Source organism: Scyliorhinus torazame, chromosome 12 (assembly GCF_047496885.1).
Source record: "Scyliorhinus torazame isolate Kashiwa2021f chromosome 12, sScyTor2.1, whole genome shotgun sequence".
NCBI classification, from domain to species: Eukaryota; Metazoa; Chordata; class Chondrichthyes; order Carcharhiniformes; family Scyliorhinidae; genus Scyliorhinus; species Scyliorhinus torazame.
In genome coordinates, this window is record NC_092718.1 from 153,192,501 (window position 1) to 153,207,854 (window position 15,354).

A 15,354-nucleotide genomic window follows, 5' to 3' on the forward strand; every position below is an offset into this window, starting at 1 on the left:
CACCCCTGATCACATAAAACTAGAATACCACCCACAGCCCCCCTCCCCCCGCCATGGGCCACCCATGAGGGCCTGCCCCGGCACTAGTTGGCACAGCCAGGTTGGCACTGTGCTAACCTGGCGGTGTCAACCTGTGCCAAGGCACTGCCCGTGAATGTCCCTCTCTCACCGGGCGTTATACTTACCGTTGCACTCCCAGACGGATCCCCTTGACTGAATCCCATTTTTATAGAGTTGTTGGAAACCTCACCGACATGATACACATTGGCCAAAAAAAATAAATGATGGAATAATCGAATCAAGTCAGCCTAGTTTAATGAAGGGTAGGTTAAATCTGGCTAATCTAGTTGGATTTTTTTGAAGAGGTCACCACTTTGCTGGACAGGGGAGTAATTACTTTTCTAATCTATATAGACTTCCAGAAGTCAATTGATAAAATTCTGCACAAGACAGTATTAGCAAACAAGGGGGGGAAATGGAATTAGAATTAACTTTATGACATGAGTTGCTTCTAGGTAGGAGACAGAAACCAGGGATGAAGTCAATGCGTTCTGATTGGCGAGATGTGACAAATGGTGTTCCAGAGACTTGTGCTGAGGCCGCAGCTTTTCACCATATATAGTAATGACTTGGGTAAATGAATAGAGCAGCTATATATCCATCTTGTAGATGACAGTAATTTCGGAGGCAGAGTCATTTATGTAGATGTATAGCACATATAGAGATCATACCACAGGCTCAGACTCCACAGTCAGGAAGGGAATGGGTGACCACCAGGCAGAGCAAGAGGCAGGCAGTGCAGGAATCTGCTGTGGCCATTCCCCTACAGAACAGATATACCACTTTGGATACTGTTGAGGGGTAAGCAGCAACAACCAAATGTGTTGCACCATAGTTGGCTCTGCTGCACAGAGGAGAAGTAAAAAGTGTGAGAAAGCAATAGTTATAGGGGACTTAATTGTAAGGGGAATAGATAGGCATTTCTTTGGCTGGAAATGAGACTTCAGGATGGTATTTTGCCTCCCTGGTGGCAGGGTCGAGGATGTCTCAGACCGGTTACAGGACATTCTGAAGGGGAGGGAGAACAGTCAGTGGTTGTGGTAGACATTGGTACCAAAGACATAGGTAAAAAAGGAGATGAAGTCCTAAAAGCAGAATATAGGGAGTTAGGAAGCAAGTTCAAAAGTAGGACCTCAAAGATGGTGATCCCAGGATTACTACCAGTGCCACATGCTAGACAGAGTGGAAAGAGCAGGATATATAGGATGAATATATGGCTGAACAGATGGTGCAGGGGAGAGGGTTTCAGATTCCTGGGGCAATGGGACTGGTTCTGTGGGATGTGGGACCAGTACAAACTGGACAGGTTGCACTTGAGCAAAACCGGGACTTATGTCCAAGGTGAATATTTGCTAGTGTGCTTGCGGAGAGTTTAAACTAGAATGGCAGGGGAATGGGAACCTAAGCAGGGTAACAATGGCAAGAGAAACAAGGACAGTAATAAAAGAAAAAACAGTAAAATGCAAAAATGGTAGACAGGATAATCAAGGGTGAGATGCAAATAGGGTCACAGTACAAGGAAAAGTGAGGATGATTAAAAATGGCTAAAAGGCAAGCCTAAAGGCTTTGTATCTTAATGCGCAAAGCATTCGGAATAAGGTAGGCAAACTAATGGCACAAATCAGGTAAATGGATATGATCTCATAGCCATTACGGAGACATGGTTACAAGATGATCAAAACTAGGAACTTAATATTTAGGGATATTTGATGTTTTGAAAAGACAGGAGGGATGGAAAAGGTGGTGGGATAGAACTGTTAATAAGAAATGAAATGAGGACAGTTGGGAGAGACGACATAGACTCGGGTGATGTCTCGTCCATTTGGGTAGAGGTAAAAACAGCAAGGAAAAGAAGACATTGGTAGGAGTAGCGTACAGACCCTCAAAGAGTAGCCACGCTGTAGGGAAGGGTATAAACCAACAAATAATAGGACTGTGTAAAAAGAATAGAGCAATAATTGTAGATGATTTTAACCTTCATGTTGATTGTAGGGCGGCACGGTAGCACAGTGATTAGCACTGTTGCTTCACAGCGCCAGAGTCCCAGGTTCAATTCCCGCTTGGGTCACTATCTGTGCTGAGTCTGCACGTTCTCCCCATATCCGCAAAGGTTTCCTCCGGATGCTCCGGTTTCCTCCCATACGCCCCAAAAGACGAGCTGTTAGGTAAATTGGACATTCTGAATTCTCCCTCTGTGTACCCGAACAGAAGCCAGAGTGTGGCGACTAGGGGCTTTTCACAGTAACTTCATTGCAGTGTTAATGCAAGCCTATTTGTGACAATAATAAAAAAAAAGATTGGTTGGTCAAGTTAGAAAGGGTAGCTAAAACAACAAATTCTTAGAGTGCATTAGAGATAGTTTCCTGGAGCGAGTTTCCTGGAGCAATAAATCATGGAGCCAACCAGAGAACAGTCTATCTTGGACCTGGCAATGTGTAATAAGGCAGGTTTAGCAAATGCCCTCAGTGTAAAAGATCTCTCAGGAAGTAGTTTGAGTGTGAGAAACTGGGTCAGAAACATCTGTATTTAACTTAAATAAAGGGAATTACAACAAAATGAGGATAGAGTTAACTGAAGTGGACTGGGGGAATAGATTAGCAGGAAAGACAGTAAACAATGTTCTTAGTGTCTGCGTGGGTTTCATCCAGGTGTTCTGGTTTCCTCCCACAGTCCAATGATCATAAGACCATAAGACATAGGTGCAGAATTAGGCCACTCAGCCATCAAGTCTGCTCCACCATTCAATGATAGCTGATATTTTTCTCGTCCCCATTCTCCTGCCTTCTCCCCATTATCCCTGATCCACTTATTAAATCAAGAACCTATCTATCACTTTCTTAAAGACACTGTGATTTGGCTTCCACACCCTTCTGCGGCAAAGAGTTCCACAGATTCCACACCCTCTGGCTGAAGAAATTCCTCCTCATCTCTGTTTTAAAGGATCGTCCCTTCAGTCTGAGGCTGTGCCCTCTGGTTCTAGTTTTTCATACCAGTGGAAACATCCTCTCCACGCCCACTCTATATGAAATTTTCATTTCATTTTCATTTCTAGGCCTCTCAGTATCCTGTAAGTTTCAATAAGATCCCCCTTCATCCTCCTAAACTTCAATGAGTACAGACCCAACCACTCCTCATATGACAAGCTGTTCATTCCAAGGATCATTCTTGTGAACCTCCTCTGGACCATTTCCAGGGCCAGCACATCAAACCTTAGATACGGGCCCAAAAGCTGCTCACAATACTCCGAATGAGGTCTGACCAGAGCCTTATACAGCCTCAGAAGTACATCACTGCTCTTGTACTTCTCAACATGAATGCTAACATTGCATTTGCCTTCCTGCACAGTAACCTTAAGAGGATCCTGAACTAGGACTTCAAAGTCCCTTTGTGCTTCTGATTTCCTAAGCCTTTTCCCATTTAGAAAATAGTCTATGCCTACATTCTTCCCACAAAGTGCATAACCTCACACGTTACCACATTGTATTCCATCTGCCACTTATTTTCCCACTATCCTAGCCTGTCCAAGGCCTTTTGCAGCCCCCCTCATTCTTCAATACTACCTGTCTTTGTACCTGTATGGGTTGGGGATTGGCCGTGATAAATTACCCCTTAGAGCCCAGGGATGCGCAGGTTAGGTTATGGAGTTGCAGGGATCGGGCGGGTTGGAGCAGATGGACATGGGTGGAGTGCTCATTTGAAGAGACGGTGCAGACTCAATGGGCCGAATGGTCTCCTGCACTATAGGGATTCTATGATTCTATGACAAACAGTTGCAGACATTTAAGGAGGTGTTTCATGACTCTCAGCAAAAATATATCCCAGTAAGGAGGAAAGATTCTAAGAGAGGGATAAACCAAGCATGGCTAACCAAGGAAGTGAAGGAGAGCATTAAGTTGAAAGAAAAATCTTATAAGGATGCTAAAGACAGTGATAGCCCCGAAGACTGGGATAATTTCAGAATCCAGCAAAGGAGGACTAAAAAGATAATAGAGAGAAAATAAACTACAAGGGCAAACTAGTGAGGAATATTAAAACTGACAATAAGAGCTTTAAATATATAAAAAGGAAATGAGAGGTCAAAGTGCACATAGACCCCTTGGAAAATGAATCTGGGGAGATAGTTATGGGAAACAAGGAAATGGCAGAGGAGTTAAACAGATATTTTGTATCAGTCTTTCAGGTCGAAGATGTTTTGAACACCCCATTAATACTAAAGAATACGGGGAGGAGTTAAATACCATCACCATCATTAGAGAGGTATTATTAGATAAACTGATGGGGCTAAGGCAGGTTAAGTCTCCTGTCCCTGGTGGCTTGCATCTTAGGATCCTAAAAGAAGTAGCTACAGAGATAGTGAAAGCATTGGTTGTGGTTTTCCAGAAATCTTTGGATTCTGGAGAAGTACCGGAGGATTAGAAAATTGCCAATGTGACACCCCTATTCAAAAAGGGAGAGAGGCAAAATTAGGGTAGCTATAGGCTGATAAGCCTAACATCTATTGGGAAAATATTGCAATCAGTTATTTAGGAAGTAACAACAGCATATTTGGAAAATTATAATCTAATCAAGCAGAGTCCGCCTTCATGAAAGGGAAATCATGTCTGACTAGTTTATTAGAGTTTTCTGAGGAAGTCTCAACCAGAGTGGATAGAGGGGAACCAGTAGATGTGTTGTATTTGGACTTCCTGAAGGTGTTCAACAAGGTACCTCACGAAAGGTAAAGTCATAAGATTAAGAGCCCATGGTGTTGCCACTGATCCCTGTGGCACACTACTGGTTATCATTTTGCCAACCAGAAAATTACTCATTTATGCCCACTCTCTGTTTCTTGTTAGCTAGCCAATCTATCCATGCCAATAAGTAGCACCTTTTCAAATGCCTTCTGGAAATCTAAGGTACAGTGCATCTACTGGTTCCCCTTTATCCACAGCAGATGTTACTACTTCAAAGAACTCCAATAAATTGGGTAAATATGATTTTCCTTTCACAAAACTATGTTGACTCTGCCTGATCACCTTGATTTTATCCAAGTGTCCTGCTAGAATGTCTTTAATAATAGCTTCTAATTAGTGGGTTCAAGATGCACTTCAGGACCTGATGGCCATGGAAGATGCATTCACAACACAGCCAAAAAGGTTGATTATCAGCCTCAAAAACCTTCCAATATGACACGTGGCAAGAGTGGGAGTTTCCTGGTCAGCCACACTGCAGCAGGCAATGGCAAACCACTGCAGTACTTTGTCAAGCAGAGCCATAGACCAATCCAATGTAAGTCCTTGGTCACAAGTGTCCTGTTAGGGCATGGTACCTGCAGGAGTAGCCTCAATCCAGTTCCTTTTTTATGTAGATACTAACTATGAAACGTTTTACTTTGCCACCAGCCTGTCTCACAAGGCTGAATAATATTCAAAATTGAAAGTTCATGTATGTGCTGTAAGGGGTGGTCATGGATGTAGTAAAGTTGCATTATTGGGAAACAGTAGGGAAAGTTTAACTATGCATCTGGTCCATGGGATCAATTGCCCTCTGACCTGGAAATATTTGATGCTGACATTTAGAGCAAATTATGGCAAAGTGCACCATTCTCCAAAATTATTATTGCTCACCATGGTGAGCACGAATTAATTAAAATAAAACAGCTTATGAGAAGAAATTCCTCTGCTTAATTATTTAATGTATAATTTAATGGAATTTTGTTCATTAAGAGTTTTAAGGGTTATGGAGGCAGGTATGAAGCATTCCTGGGGAATTCTACATCCTTGCCTCATTTGTATTGATTTGTCTTGTAGGTCTACAACTCCTAAATGCAAACGTAAAGACAGGAGCAAACAAAGAAAGCGGTGAGTTGAATTAGTTAATAGTCAGCTTTGCGGTGTTTTATTCTTTGTTTGTATGTTCTCGTGACATTAGTTTAAAACTTTCAATAATGTAGTTTAATACAAAACAGAGTAATCCTATCTGATGAAGAACATAAATTGGTCAGCTCGGAAACTCATCATGCGAACAAGGCTTTAATCTGAGCAACAGGAGTTAAATACGTAATGTTAAATAGCAGTTAGGAGTTAAATAGGAGGAACTTGTTCACCCAAAGAGTTGTGAATCTATGGAATTCCCTGCCGAGTGAAGCAGTTGAGGCTCTTTCATTAAATGTTTTCAGGATAAAGATAGATAGCTTTTTGAAGAATGAAGGAATAAAAGGTTATGGTGTTCGGGCGGGAAAGTGAAGCTGAGTCCACAAAAGATCAACCATGATCTCATTAAATGGCGGAGCAGGCTCGAAGGGCCAGATGGCCTACTCCTGCTCCTAGTTCTTATGTTCTTACGATAAATACATGTCAGGGCTGGATTCATCGACCTTTTGAAAATTATGTTACATACTATTACAATTCTATCACTATCAAGAAAATGTTCCCCTACCCCTATTCATATTGAACATCTATTATATCACCCATTAATGATTTATACATGATGTGTTCTCATAATTTAACCTTTTCAGTCATGATTTCATTCTGATGAATTACTGCTATATATCCTCCAAGGCTAATATATCCCACATGAGGTGCAGTGCCCAGAAATGAAATCAGTATCCCAATTATTTGTCCTCCTTTACAACTGACCCCCCCCCACCCCACCCCCCCCCCCCCCCCCCCCCCCGCCAAGCTTTTTTCTGCCTTTCATTTTGAGTTCCATCATATGAATCACCACTTTTATATTACCCAAGACTTTGGCGAGACAGTTCCACTATCATCTGGAATGTGACGTGAGAGAAGCACAGTTCCACAAGAAGGTCCTGCTTAATTTGGACAAATGCAGCATAATGTTGCTTCTAATCTCCACATTTTGATCAGTGTCAGGCCAATATTCGCAGCATACTGGTACACAACAAGCAGTGTGAATGTGCCCACATAAGTAAGAAAATCACCAGAATATGGGCCGGGATTCTCCCCTACCCGGTGGGGCGGGGGGTCCCGGCGGGATGGAGTGGCGGGAACCACTCCGGCGTTGGGCCGCCCCAAAGGTGCGGATTTCTCCGCACCTTTAGGGGCCAAGCCCTCACCGTGAGGGGCTAGGCCCGCGCCGGAGTGGTTTCCGCTCCACCGGCTGGCATGGAAGGCCTTTGGCGCCATGCCAGCCCGGGCCGAAAGGACCTTGCCGGCCGGCGGAAGTCCGCGCAAGCGCGGGAGTGTCACCGGCTGGTGACATCATCCCCGCGCATGCGCAGGGCGGGTGTCTCTTACGCGTCGGCGATGGTGAAGGCTGTGGCCAAGGCGGAGGGAAAAGAGTGCCCCCATGGCACAGGCCCGCCCGCAGATTGGTGGGCCCCGATCGTGGACCAGGCCACCGTGGGGACACCCCCCGGGACCAGATCACCCCGTGCACCCCCCAGGACCCTGGAGCCCGCCCACGCCGCCTAGTCCCGCCGGTAAGAGAGGTGGTTTGATTCTTGCCGGCGGGCCACGCATTCCAGCAGCGGGACTTTGGCCCATCGCGGGTCGGAGAATCGCCAGGGGGGAGGCCCGCTGACCGGCACGGCGCGATTCCCGCCCCCGCCGAATATCCGGTGCAGGAGAATTCGGCAACCGGCGGGGGCGGGATTCACGCCAGTCCCCGGCGATTCTCCGACCCAGCGGGGGGGGGGGGGGGGGGGGGTCAGAGAATCCCGCCCATGATCTTAATTTGTTTCAAGCCAAAGGCAGTATGCAAACATGGACTACGGACTACATATAGTCACTTCTTTGAAAGGTCTTGAAAGTCAGTAAGCTGCTGTTTAATTTCAAATGTTCACCTTTTACTGATGTCTGACCGATCAAAGTCAGTCTGAAACTCTTGAGAAGTAGCACAGAGCATGTGTTTGATACACAAGTGAGAAGCTTCACCTCCAAACTCACTTAGTGCAAATGTTTAGCAACAATATAATAATAGGAACAGAAGGAGACCATTTCAGTCCCATGGGCCACCAAATGGCTTATCTACTTCCACCCTATTTTCCTATCTTTCCTACATTCACTTTGATACCCTTACGTTGTAAAAATCTACCAACTCTCATTGTCCTAGCATCCACAACCTTTTGGACGAGAGCATTCCAAATCTCTACTCGCCACTATGTAAAAAGAATTACATCCTAATTTCACTTTTGAATGGTCTGGCCCTGTGTTCAATAGACAAGGGTTACGGGCAGAAGAGGCATGCAAACTGAACTTCTTTCTTCTCACCAACTGTCCGTAACAACAGGTGATTTGAATTATTTTTTAAAGTACGCTGTGGCATGTTTTCACAAACCTTCGATTTGCGTGATCCAATTTATTAATAACTCTCATCAATATTGCATAATGATTAACTCAGAAGATTAGTTTATTCACATTCAAAACCTGAGGGGAGGAGTGTTCACAATGTCCTACACCGCTGCACGCAGAAGGGGGGATAGAAAAAAGAAAGTTTTACAACTATGAATAATAACAGTACAAGATTGACATGAATAAATATTAGTTGACATGATTATCATGATTATGAGGAATTTGTTCATGTAGGATCTTGGGTTCAGCTGGCTGATGACAGCAGTTGTAGAGTTCTTTTTACAATTGGTGCTGATCCCGCAAGATGAAGTTGGTACACAGAGACTGGTTGGCGATGATAGGAAATCTTCCAGCACAGGCAGGCTTAGAAGAGCAGAATGTTATTCAGCCTGAAGTCCTGCTTCTTGTTTTTCACCAGTTGGGTTTTACACAGCAGACAGAGGATTTCTCGATTCTAAAGAAAAATGGAGGTTTCAAAATGATCGCTTGAGTCATGTGACCTTCTTTCATCACAGTGATTTCAAAGGGATGTTTATCTAATGTCTGGAATTGGTTTTGATTTCAGGACTGATAATGTCCCAGTCATTAGCTTTTGAAAGTGTTACCATCCATATTGATGGTTTTGTGTCAGTAAGCCATTGTCTAGCGTGATGAATGTAGGAAATGGTTAGAAATTGTAATATATATCTGTTGCAGTACGAACTTTTAAAATCCTTGTTTAACATATAGGCAGGTGGTGTGTCTGCAAATATAATAAAAGTGTGGTTCAAGTCAGATAATCATTGATTCTAAGCATTCACTTGTTTACCTATATAGGGCTAATAGCATTTTAATTATAGAAAGAAGTTTCCCGAGAGGTTTTGATTAGACTTAGGTAAACATGGCTGTCGTGTCGGGTGCTCTGCTACACAGACGAACCAACACGTTGCGGAAGGTACAACTCAGTTTTATTACTAACAATTATTAACATTTGTAAACTGGTTACTGTGGTTCGTTCATTACCCTCTAACTTGTGGACCCAGCCCTACCACTATCTTGGAGAGGCACTCAGCACATGGTGAATGTCTGAGTGGCTTGCTGTGAGCTCTGTGCCGTGAGCTGTCTCCTACTGGAATGAATCGGAAGTGTCGTGTTCCCCGTTTTATAGTGTGCCTGCTCTTGCTTGTGATTGACTGTGATGTTGCGTGTGTATTGATTGGTCCGTTGATCTGTCCATCAGTGTGTATGTGTGTTTGCACCATGATGTTTATCTGAATATCATGACAATGGTCATGGATTCTGAGTGGGATAGGGATGATGTAATTAATGAGAGGAGCCAGGTCTCTGGCAGGCAGTTTAGATTTTTGTCTGTAAAAGACAGAAGGACTTGCAGATTGTGTCTGAAAGGGTCTCTCTCCTTTGCTGAAAGCAACTCTTTTACACAGAGTACTGTAGCATAAATTGCACTAGCTTTTTATGAATTAATATTGATAGGGTTGTTATTATTGTTCCTAATCTAATTCCCACATTAGTTCTAGTACACATATCTCAGATTATATTATTTTCATCTGTACATTTCTATCCTCATCCCATAACTTTGATTGCCGAGTTATAGCCATTATCAATGGATAAAGCCGCCTTAACACTGCATGTAGTGTAGTACAAACATTCACTTGTTTATCTATATAGGGCTCATAGCATTTTCTATCTTTAATTACAAGCGGCTTTTGGCCTGTGATGGGCTTTGCTTAATTGGAGGTAGAGAATTTATAAGTCAATAGTAAAGTGTTTCCTTTTATTGTTAAGAATTGTTTAACTGTTAAGTGTAAAACATTTTCTGTGATGTTAATGTAGTTGGTCCTGTGTTAAGAATAAAGTTGGGGTTCCTTGTTCAGTTTCCGAGCACATATTGGGGTCTGGCTGGGTACCTAACACTAGGCAGACCCTCTGATTCCACTAGAGGCACAAGCTTGTCAAGATGCAAATGGCGTACAATTTCCCTTCAGTTGTCCACTTTGAAGTGGACCTGGACAGGTATGCGATGGGTCTGTTAATAGCTCTATGAGTCCCCTGGTTTTGTGATTATAATGTCCATACAATTGGATGTGAGATTCCACAACGATGCGAGGCGGGTTATTTTGTTCTTATAATTCCTGTTAGTAGCTTCCATAACATAAAATCCTGTGGTCATGTGTCTTATAGCAGCCATCTTTTTTTGTTCAGCAGAGAGTCTTGAAAATAGCAAAAAGAATAATGTTTTGATATATAGTTTTGGATTTCTTTTCATGACCCAACACAAATGAGAAGCTTCAAATGAGATCTCTTTCAGTGCAGGGATTTAATATTCAGGTGAGAAATGGTGCTTGCTTTCCCTCTTCCATTGTAGTGTTGATAAGCAGTATACTGATAGTTCTATGCTGGCGCAACTGCTGTTTGTACTACACTAGATGCAGTGTTAAGGCAGCTTTATCCATTGATAAAGGCTATAACTTGGCAATCGAAGTGATGGGATGAGGATAGAAATGTACAGAGGAAAATAATATAATCCAAAATATTTGTGTTCTAGAACTATTGTGGGAATAAGATTAGGAATAATAATAACAACCCAATAATACTAATTCATAAAAAGCTAGTGCAAATGATGCTACACTCCTCTTAAAATCTGGTAAAAACACCATCTGGAGTATTCATTCACTTGTAGGCACTTCACTTCGTTTAGGATATATTCGCCTTGGAGGACGTGGGGCGCCAATTCACCAGAACTGAAATAGTTAAATTCTGAGAATAGTTGGCATGTAGATCACTAAAGGATGATATGATGGAGGTGTTTTACATTATAAAATGATGTGATAGAATATAATTCCCCCTTTGGTGGGGGGTATCCTGAATAAAGGGGTGTAACCTTAAAATTAGATTTAAAGTTGATGTCAGGAAATGCTTCTTTTCTTCAAAGGGAAGTGGAAATCTGGAACTCTCCTCCTCAAAAAAGTTGCTGCCGCTTGGGATTAATTGAAAAATTCATAACTATGAGTAAAAGTTCTAAAAGTATTAAGGGTTATGGAATCAAGGTGGGAAAATTGATTTCATAGAATTTGCATGTAGAAGGAGGCCATTTGGCCCATCGAGTCTGCACCAGCGCTTGGAAAGAGCGGCTTACTTAATTCAGGCTCAAGGGGCTGTTCCTTTGTAAAGAAAAGCACTCTCTACCTATCGTGCAGTCTTATTCTAGGTCATAAACTGTTATGACTGTAAATACAACAGAGTATACAAAGAACAGTTACTTAGGAGTTTACAACTTTAATGGTCCCAATTTATGTTGTGGAAACTAAGGGCCATTACCTCCGCTGGAATGGTAGTAGAGTTGGATTGCCATTCCAGGCGAAGGTTCTCAGATGGAAATCCAGCCGATCGTATCTCACCTGATCTTCCGACTCAGGGGGGTCAAGATCTGGACAGTGCAACATCAAGATCTGTAGTCAGTCAAAGATAAGTAAGCCGCAAGTGGGTAGAATCTGCGGGGTGCGCCGGCAGTGCAGGGCCGCGTATTAGCGCTGGAGCTGCTTGGAGCACTCCAGCGCCGTGCTGGCCCCCTGCTGGCCACTGAATCTCTGGGCCAAGAGGCCCGTTGACACTGGCATGAAACACTCCGGTGTTTACACCGGCGTCAACACTTAGCTGGGATTTTGGAGAATCCCGGCCCATGTGTTGGCAAATCATATTTATGCAAAGGTCACAATCACAACTTTAGATTCTTTGCACAGAGTTTCCTGGTGACTAGGTGATGCACGATCAATTGCACAAAGACTACATTTGGGTACAACTGTGGCTTTATTACAGTCAGATGTGTGGCCTCCTGCTGCAGCTGGCGAAATGGCGGGGCACTGGAGGTCATGCATATTTGTACAGTTCTCCGTGGGCGCAGCCAGCTGGCAGGAGCTACCGGCGAATCTGTAGTGCAGGTCCTACCTTACATCTCCTATTACTGTGGTTCATCACATTCACCCCCTGTTAAAAATGAGTCCGGCGGGGGTGACGTGAAACGAGATACAATTAGTGCAATTATGTACGGTGGTAGGGAAAGATAAGTCCATGTTGACGGTCCGGAGTCTGTCAAAGGTTCAGCCGGTCCGGTGCTTTGGTGCTTCGTTGGGAGCAGCGTAACGGTGGCGGCAAAGTCACTGCTGGCGGTGGTGGAGGTGGCACCGATGGCGGTGGTGGCAGTGCTGATGCTGGCCAGTCATCGGGGAACTCCGGGAGCGTGCAGAAGTCCTCTTCGTCCTCTTGTGCGGAATAGGGGAGGGGCGGTGCTCTGGTGGGGTCAATATTGGCGGCGGGGTGGGAGGTGGGGGGGGAGGGGGGGGCACATTGGTGGGGGGGGTGTGTTGGGGTGGAACCTGATGGTGCCAGGTCCCTGAGTGAGACAGTATCTATGCGGCCGTCGGGGAACTCAACGTAGGCATATTGAGGGTTGGCGTAGAGCAGGTGAACCCTGTCCACCAAGGGGTCCGCCTTGTGGAGTCGGACATGCCTTCGGAGAAGGACCGGTCCTGGAGCAGTGAGCCAAGTCGGGAGCGACAGCCCGGATGTGGACTGCCTGGAGAAGGTAAAAATACGTTCATGGGGTGTGTTATTAGTGGCGGTAATAGTGACTGGATGGAGTGTAGAACGTCAGGGAGGACCTCCTGCCAGCGAGAGGCTGGGAGGTTCCTGGACCGTAGGGCCAGCTGGACGGCCCTCCAAACCGTCCCATTCTCCCATTCTACTTGCCCGTTTCCCCGGGGGTTGCAGCTGGTCGTCCTGCTGGAGGCTATACCCCTGCTGAGCAGGAACTGACGCAGCTCATCGCTCATGAATGAGGATCCCCTGTCACTGTGGATGTAGGCGGGGAAACCAAACAGAGTGAAGATGGTGCTGAGGGCCTTGATGACGGTGGCAGACGTCATATCGGGGCATGGGATGGCGAAGGGGAATGTGGAGTACTCATCAACCACACTGAGAATGTACATGTTACGGTCGGTAGAGGGGAGGGACCCTTTGAAATCCACGCTTAGGCGTTCAAAGGGGCGGGAAGCCTTCACCAGGCGCACACGGTCTGGCCGGTAGAAGTACGGCTTGCACTCCGCACAGACTTGGCAGTCCCTGGTGACTGTCCTTACTTCCTCGACGGAATAGGGCAGATTGCGAGCTTTGACCAGTTGGTACAATCGAGTGACCCCCGGGTGACAAAGGCTGTCGTGTAGGGCCCGGAGTTGGTCCACTTGTGCGCTGGCACATGTACAGAGGGCGTCTGGGGGCTCGTTGAGTTTACCGGGGAGATACAAGATCTCGTAATTATAGGTGGAGAGCTCGATTCTCCACCGCAAGATTTTATCATTTTTGATCTTGCCCCGCTGTGTGTTATTGAACATGAAGGCTACCGACCGTTGGTCCGTAAGGAGAGTGAATCTCTTACCGGCCAGGTAATGCCTCCAATGCCGCACAGCTTCAACGATAGCTTGGGCCTCCTTTTCGACAGATGAGTGTTGAATTTCAGAGGCATGAAGGGTGCGGGAAAAGAATGCCACGGGTCTGCCTGCCCGGTTTAGAGTGGCGGCAAGGGCGACGTCTGAAGCGTCGCTTTCTACTTGGAAAGCAGTGACTCGTCCACTGCGCGCATCCCGGCCTTGGCGATGTCTACTCTGCTGCGGGCGAAAGCGTGTTGTGCCTCGGCCGCGAGGGGGAATTGGGTGGACTGAATGAGTGGGCGGGCCTTGTCCGCATAGTTTGGGACCCACTGAGCATAGTAGGAAAAGAACCCCAGGCAGCGGTTGAGTGCCTTGGGGCAGTGGGGGAGGGAAAGTTCCATGAGTGGGTGCATGCGGTCGGGTCGGGCCCGAGAAGTCCGTTTTGGACTATATAGCTGAGAATGGCTAACCGGGTCGTGCTGAACACACACTTCTCTTTGTTATAGGCCAGGTTGAGAGGAGTGGCAGTGTGGAGGAATTTATCGAGGTTGGCATTGTGGTCCTGCTGGTCATGGCCGCAAATGGTGACATTTTCTAAGTACGGAAAGGTGGCCCGCAAACAGTACTGGTCGACCATTCGGTCCGTCTCTCTTTGGAAGACCGAGACCCCATTTGTGACACCGAAAGGGACCCTAAGAAAGTGGTAGAGGCGACCGTCCGCCTCGAAGGCAGTATATGGCCGGTCCGACTTCCAGATGGGGAGCTGGTGGTAGGCGGATTTCAGGTCAATTGTTGAGAAGACCCGGTACTGCGCAATCTGATTGACCATATCAGATATACGTGGGAGGGGGTACGCGTCGAGCTGCGTGTACCGATTGATGGTCTGGCTGTAGTCCACGACCATCCTGTGTTTCTCCCCAGTTTTAACCACTACCACTTGGGCTCTCCAGGGGCTGTTGCTGGCCTCGATAATACCCTCCTTAAGCAGCCGCTGGACTTCGGACCTGATGAAGGTCTTGTCCTGGGTGCTCATTTCATTTCATTTTTTCATTTACCATCTGCTCCTAGTAGGGGGTGGGGGAGGGGGGGGGGGGGCAATCCGCAGTTAGATTTGTAAAAAGGGAGGGGGATCGACCTTGAGGGTCGCGAGGCCGCAAACGGTAAGGGGGGGTAAGGGCCCGCCGAATTTGAGGGTGAGGCTCTGGAGGTTGCACTGGAAGTCCAGGTCCAACAGGAGTGCAGCGCAGAGATTAGGAAGGACATAGAGGCGGAAGTCACTTAATTCTGTGCCCTGGACCGTGAGGGTAACTGTACAAAAGCCTCTGATCGGGACGGAGTGGGATCCGGATGTTAGGGAAATCCTTTGATTGGCAGGGTGGACCGCGAGGGAGCAGCGCCTTACCGTATCTGAGTGAACGAAGCTTTCGGTGCTCCCGGAGTCCAGCATGCACGAGGTCGCGTGGCCGTTGATTTTAACCGTCGTCGATGCGGTGGCCAGGTTGTGCGGGCGAGATTGGTCCAGCATCATCGAAGTGAACTGCGGGTAGCCATCGGATGCTTCGGGTAGCGAGCGTGTG

The 15,354-nt window shown here is 46.0% G+C and overlaps 1 protein-coding gene across 8 annotated transcripts in view; it reads left to right on the plus strand.

The window, feature by feature from the left end:
• The window catches only part of srrm3 (serine/arginine repetitive matrix 3), a 524,769-nt gene that overhangs the window by 415,559 nt on the left and 93,856 nt on the right, over positions 1-15,354 (plus strand). For 6 of the 8 annotated variants that reach the window (XM_072469206.1, XM_072469198.1, XM_072469199.1 and 3 more), the window contains one exon: positions 5,850-5,900. The exons of the other annotated variants lie outside the window; for them this stretch is intronic. In XM_072469206.1, the coding sequence (XP_072325307.1) occupies positions 5,850-5,900 (51 nt within the window). The remainder of the gene's footprint in view (positions 1-5,849; positions 5,901-15,354) is intronic. 8 annotated transcript variants of the gene reach the window in all.